The sequence below is a fragment of the Fukomys damarensis genome, unplaced genomic scaffold, assembly GCF_012274545.1.
Source record: "Fukomys damarensis isolate Sample0158 unplaced genomic scaffold, DMR_v1.0_HiC HiC_scaffold_15, whole genome shotgun sequence".
NCBI lineage: Eukaryota > Metazoa > Chordata > Mammalia > Rodentia > Bathyergidae > Fukomys > Fukomys damarensis.
Window position 1 is genome coordinate 63,007,596 of NW_022900927.1, and position 6,379 is coordinate 63,013,974.

General features: G+C 48.1%; 1 protein-coding gene across 1 annotated transcript in view; it reads right to left on the reverse strand.

The window, feature by feature from the left end:
• Positions 1-6,379, reverse strand: part of Nfyb (nuclear transcription factor Y subunit beta) — a 19,573-nt gene that overhangs the window by 8,992 nt on the left and 4,202 nt on the right. Inside the window, exon 2 of the mRNA XM_010631331.3 lies at positions 4,829-4,907. Within this exon, the coding sequence (XP_010629633.1) occupies positions 4,829-4,834 (6 nt within the window). The 5' untranslated portion in view covers positions 4,835-4,907. The remainder of the gene's footprint in view (positions 1-4,828; positions 4,908-6,379) is intronic.

Below are 6,379 nucleotides of genomic sequence, written 5' to 3' on the forward strand. Positions count from 1 at the left end.
CTAAAAAAAAAAAAAAAAAAAAGATTATAATTTGGACTAGCAGGGTCCACCTCCCGAAACAGAAGCACACCCTGCGGACTAGAAAGCTGCTCAAGCGTGCGGTGTATGGTACCCGCCACGCCACACACCGACCTCACACCCGCGTCTCCCAAGAGAAGTCGTACATCTCCTTAATGGCATCTTTTCAGTTCCACAAGTTCGAGCTTTTCTATCATTTCACACCTTCTGTTTTCCTCCTTCCTCTCTACCATTAAAATCCGCCCTGGTCTCTAAGCCCAGTGCTCCTGTCCTGCTGGAACCTTGCCAACTCAGCCCATTCTGCAATCTCAAAACCAATGTCCACTTTTTTGAAGCCCCACAGCATTAGACCCCTCTCTTCCACAAATCAGCCTTAGGACACGCCAGCCGCTCTCCTATGTGTAAGGAATGTTTACATACATTCCAACGGTTTTTTCCTGGTCTACAGCCTCCTTAAAATTACTATGAAACAAGGGCAGGCCACTCAGAAGGCCTACTGAGTGGGCACTTGGTGCCTGTCTGGCCCTGCTAGGCACAGCCCTGTGTAGTCAATGCCATGGACAAGGTCTCTGTCCTTGTCCCCTGCTCAGTGGGGCAGGACTGGGAGACAGGGCTCCAGATCCAGTGACTCAGCTCGAGTCTCCTGGCTGATGAGAACAGGATAGCCTCACAGGGCTGCTGTCCCGTTAGGAGACAGCTACAGAAAAGGGCTGCAAAGCAGCAAATGTTACGCGCAGCTACTAAATAATTAGAGACACTTAACTAATTGCTAGGGCCAAGTGCAAAGGAGAAACAGGTGTTCTGCTACCTGTTGCGTGAGCTTTTCCCTAGCTAGGGGCCTCACTGTCTGAGGCGGTCAAGGAAGGCTAGGCCAGGAAGGAGCCCTGAAACCGAGACTACAAGGGGAATACAAACCAGCAAACCAGCCAGGCAAAAAAAAAGTGGAAAGCAATGTTCTAGACGGAGAGAAAGAAGAAACAGTGCTAAGCTGGGGGACTAGGACAAGCTCAGCCGGAACTGGATGAAGCTTGAGAACAAATCACATTTCTTGTTTCTTTCTTTTTTTTTTTTTTTTGAGACAGGGTCTCAACTACTTTTCAGGCTGGCCTCAAACTCACTGCAATCCTCCTGCCTCAGCCTACCAAGTGCGAGGGCTGGGATTGCAGGCAAGCACCATGGTACCTGGCTCTTTTTAACCACTTACCAATCCAAGTATTTACATGCAGATTGACCCAAGAACAGCACTTTTGCATTAATTTCATTAGGTAATATAACCAAAAATATAAAAACTAATTATCAATTTTATTTGATAATTTTTTGCATATGGTATATCTTAAAACATCCAATACACATGCAACGTTACAATCTGGACAGTAGTATCTAGTCTCTGAACTCTTTTTGCATCATTGCTTTTCTCTGAACAACACACGTTTCCTTTTCTTCTGTGGGCACGTGGTGCCTGTCTGGCCTGGCTAGGCTCAGTCCTGTGTGGACCGTGCGGGCGGTGGAATTTCAGTACGGTGTCTACATGCTCAACGCAATGGTGAGGACGGTGACACCCTGGCTGGCGTTTCGCTGTCCTGTATTTTCAAGGTATCTGGTCTACTAGATAACTCTAAATTGTGACTTTGAATAAATAAACGAATAAAATACTCTTAGGCCCAGAAGCTGCTTAAATACTTTACAATCCTTCCTTGCTTTCTGATTACAGGCTAGCCTCTCAGGTGCTGGCCAACGCTGTCTATACCACCGACAGAATTATAACCACTGACTGCGATGGGAATTTTTTTAGCTCTGTGTCTTCTTTTGAGTTCTGTCATTTCTATATTATGAACAGTTCGACGAGAGGGAGACATCTTTTTTGTCATTCCCTTTCCTAACACAGACTTCTCCTCTCTGATATGCTAACGTCTCTCCCTTTTCGATGTTTTCTCTTGCAGATCCTTAGGCACTTCCTTCCTGTTCAGTTGTGGGTCCCAAACGTGTCCATTTTGTTTTTGTTTTTTTGAGACAGGGTCTCACTATGTAGCTCAGGCTGGTCTCAAACTCACAGCGATTCTCCTGCCTCAGCCTCCCGAGTGCTGGGATTACAGGCGTGTGCCACCACGTCCGGCACGTGTCCATTTTGTATAGGTAATGGACATCACTGAGTCGTGGAGAAGTATAAAAGTTATGTCTAATGTACTCACAATCAGAGTTTTTATACACTGCAGCACAAAACGATAGGTTTTCACAAATAAGTATAAATTAGTAAAAGAAAATAACCAGAACTTATTAGATTTCGTTAGAAATAAATATCAAAGGTGCATACAAGTTCTAAATAACAAAGTATGCAAAAATACTTGCTATGAAACAAATGCAGAGATGCAGGCATGTCTCTGCGAAGGAGAATCACTGGTTGGAATGACACTGCCCCAGGGAGCCGGGGAGTGGCGGGTACAGCACACAGGGAGAGGAACAGGACTCCAGTGCCACAGCGGGACCTGGGCTCAGGCAGCAGGCTGGAGGTCTGGAGGTCACCGCAGCACAGGGACAGCATGACCCCGGCCACTTGTGCTAAGGTAACGGGCGTGCACATCCTGGGAGGGGCAGAGCCAAGCTAACTGAACGACTGCACTGTGTTTAGTGGAATTGATTGTGTTGTTCTGTAAAATATGCAAACATTAGCTAATACACTCGGTTTTTACAGGGAGCAGTATTTCAACTATGCTAGTACCTCATCGTGCACACACAGGTGTCCTCACACTTCCGGAGCACTAATGTCTCAGGAAATGTTTGTCACCTGGGCAGCAGGGGAGAGACTGAGGCACGGTGGCTGGGAGCCCTGGGTGACAAAGGAGGTGAGACTGCGGTCTAGAGCCCTGAATCCTAAGCAACCCTTGATCCTGCCAATCACTATGCCAAGCCTGCTGCTCAACCACCCAGGCTTCCAGCTGTGAGAAGCCAAGGACCTGGGCAGCGGCTCCAGGCTCCGGGCCGGCCTGTGCACTCGCACTGCTCTTAGGATCGCTGGCCTGGGCTTGGAGCTGACAAGTTACCTTTATCTTGGTCACTGCTCGGGGAAGTTACTACTTCCAAAGCACTGAGCAAGACGCCTGGCACACTAACGATGTGGCAGACATCACCCCGGTCCTTATCGTCCCCTCAAGCAGTTCTCATTCTCTCCCAGCACAAAGATCCACCCCACCATGCAACTGAGCCCTGCACCCACCGTCATCTGGTTATCTCCACCTCCCCTACTCTTCCTAGCCTGCTGTCACCCTCCTTACACATGCAGTGTGCACACAGAGAAAACCTTCACTCTGCCCTGCCTCCTTCTCACCCTGTAAAAATACCTTCAAGGGCTGGGGATTTAGCTCAGTGGTTCCGCCACCTGCCTCGAAAGTGCAAGGACCTGAGTTTGACCCCCAGCACCAAAAAAAAAAAAAAAAAAGGCCCTCACATTTAAAAAAAACCAAAACCTTACATGTACCCCCTTTTTGAGACAGGGCCTTGCTACTACATAGCTCACACTGACCTCATACTGGCAGGGATCCTCCTGCCTCAGCTTCCTGAGAACTAGGATCACAGGTGTGCACCACTACACCTGGCTGTTATGCACTTCTTAATTCCCGTTTCAGCTCCAGTCCTGCCTAACTCCTACCTCACTGCCATTGGTCATGCTGGTCACCATGGAGCCCGCACTACCTCTATGCTTCCAGCAGCATCCCAGGCTGTATGCTGTCCTCCCCAGCTCTGCTAGCCTCCCTCCAAGGCCACTGCTCGCCCTTCCCCTGCTCTCTTAACAAACTCACTCAACATCACTCTGGACTCATAAACCCCACATGACAGCCACGGCTTTGCCTGGCACAGAAGCAACTCAGAGTATACAGCGCATCTGCTCTCCCTTCACAGCAAGCTCTGGGTGACAGGGAGTGAATTTCCTCCCCAGCTCTGCAGGGACAACAGACATCTTTTCAACTACGTGTCCTGTGCCACCTCCACTCTCTAGGCTAAACGCACCAGGGTCATCTTGGTCCTGGCATCTGCTACAGGCCACCTCATCCTTGTTTCTTTAAAAATACCTCCCCGATTTGCCCCTCCTTTTGTCCTTCCAGTGGATTACACCCCCCACCTACCTTAACATACTGTTTTGCTTTATAGGAAGGGTCTCACTATGTAGCCCAGGCTGGCCTCCAACTCCCATCAATCCTCCTGCCTCAGCCTCCTGGAGTGCTGGGATTATAGGCGTGCACCACCATACCCTGCTTTTCATATACTGTTTTAAGGAGAACACACTCTTGACGAGACTGCTTCTACAGGTCACCGGTCTGTTCCTAATCAAATGCAAGCTTCATTTTCACAGCAGATTCCCCACTTAACCCAACTAAACTTGTTTCCAACTCTGTCTTCAGGGCTAATAAAAATTTTACTACTAGGATGCACCTTTTACTTCAGGACTGACAAATGGCTTGAAGCAACTGTGACTCAAAGAAACTGTAACATGCCTGAGGTCACAGATCCAGCAGAAGCCTGGATATCCCAAGAAGCCACTCGGCTGTCCACTGTCCATTGTCCCTGTCCCCTGAACAGTGACTCATGCCAGCCTCAGGCTTCTCCTCAGCTACCGCCCTACGCCTTCCGGCCCAGATCCCAGCCTCTGGCAGCAGAGCCGGCCTGAGGATGCAGGAGATGCAGCCCTCCCGGCAGCCACAGGCAGAGGGAAAGAGGGCCGGCACGGGCTCCGTGTCTGCGGGGGAGACACTCCCTGCAACAGGAATCCCCAGCCGATCCAGACGGCACTGCGGCCATGATGGGAAAATCTACTCACTGTCATCCAACTCCGCAGAACTGTGTCAAGAGCGGTGCTCAAGAGCAGCTATCCGAGGCGGTGTCCGGCCTGGTCCAACCTGGAAGATAAACATCTGTTAATAGTAAGAACATGCGGGCCACAGGCTCACTTTCTAGTAAACGAGAGGGAACGTAATCTCTGCAACTCTTAGTGTGTGGGGCATGAAAAACAGGCACCAGGCAAATGTTTGCTGAACTGAAGGATTCAGGAGAATTTATTTAAAAAAGTTAACTCTGTGGGGAAGAGGGAAATGTCTTTTCTAACACAACCCTGAATTTTGTCATGCTCATCACAAATATTCACCACAATATACCGAATGGGGACAAAATTATAGACTAGGGAAGAGATGCAAAATTACATATCTAAATTACTTGAAAAAACACCCAAGATACAAACACATCATTTAATTTTTTTGATGATGGGTTTCTTATTGTTTCAAGAGAGATCCGGCATCTGAAAGTGCAAGACGGGGGGATATTTTATTAATCTCAGACTACAGTGCTTTTAAATCAAAGTACCTTAGGTTATACTGGAAAGACACATGCCCTTCACAGAACATACCAGAAAACCACCATCCGGAAAGACACTTATTTGTAATCTTAAAGCACCAACATTTTGGACTAAAATTGTACCTGAATAGCACTTCAGTCTCACTGTGAGGCGTGAACAGCTGAATAAATCAGTATCACTTACAGTGCTACAACCTTCATTTCTTATGCTGGTTTCCTCTTCCTGAAAACAATTAAATGGGGGGGGGCGCCAAAACAGAACACATCTTTTCAGGGAGAAGAAATACTGATTTGCATTCGAGCACGAAATCCAGTAAATAGCAGAAGAAAGTGGCCACTGAATTTTTAAAATGCGATTAAAAGGTCCAAGAAAGCAGAAACAACTGTCCAAGGGTCATCAGATATAATCTTAAAAGTAACGTCTAATGTCTTTTCATATAGCGCCCCTTTTATGGAACCAAAACTGCCCAGAAAAAGTCCTTCCTTCTAATAAGAACTGCAGGTGACTTTGATGCAGGGGGAAAAAAAATCCCTCAGAAAAGGTAAAATACAAGGGGCGGTCGTCTGCACATCTTCAGCATTCTGCTCATAATGGGGAGAGCCGCATACCAGTCACCCCAACAGCTGAGTACCTATTGAGATTCAGAACACTGGAGAACACCACACCTCATATGGTTTTTATTTTCCTAAGGGCAGGTCATGATGTATGGAGAAGCTCGAGGGAATGCATACATCTGTTTAATGTTGGAAGAAATGCAAATCTGTATCCAAGAAAAGCAGCAGACTCCCTTCCTCCAACCTCCATTCTCTGGCATCAGCAACCAGGGTTGCGCCTCGGTACAAGCCTTACAAGCTACAGGAGCCTTGCAGAGAAGGAACAATCGCCTTTTAAGGGGTTCTGGTTAAACTTTCCCTACTCTGACCAGTCAGACCTCCATTCGCGAACGCCACTGCTGCCGGCCTGTGCGCCGGGTCCCTCCGCGCCGCTGTCGCCCCATCCGGAGACCCGGGTCAGCGGGGA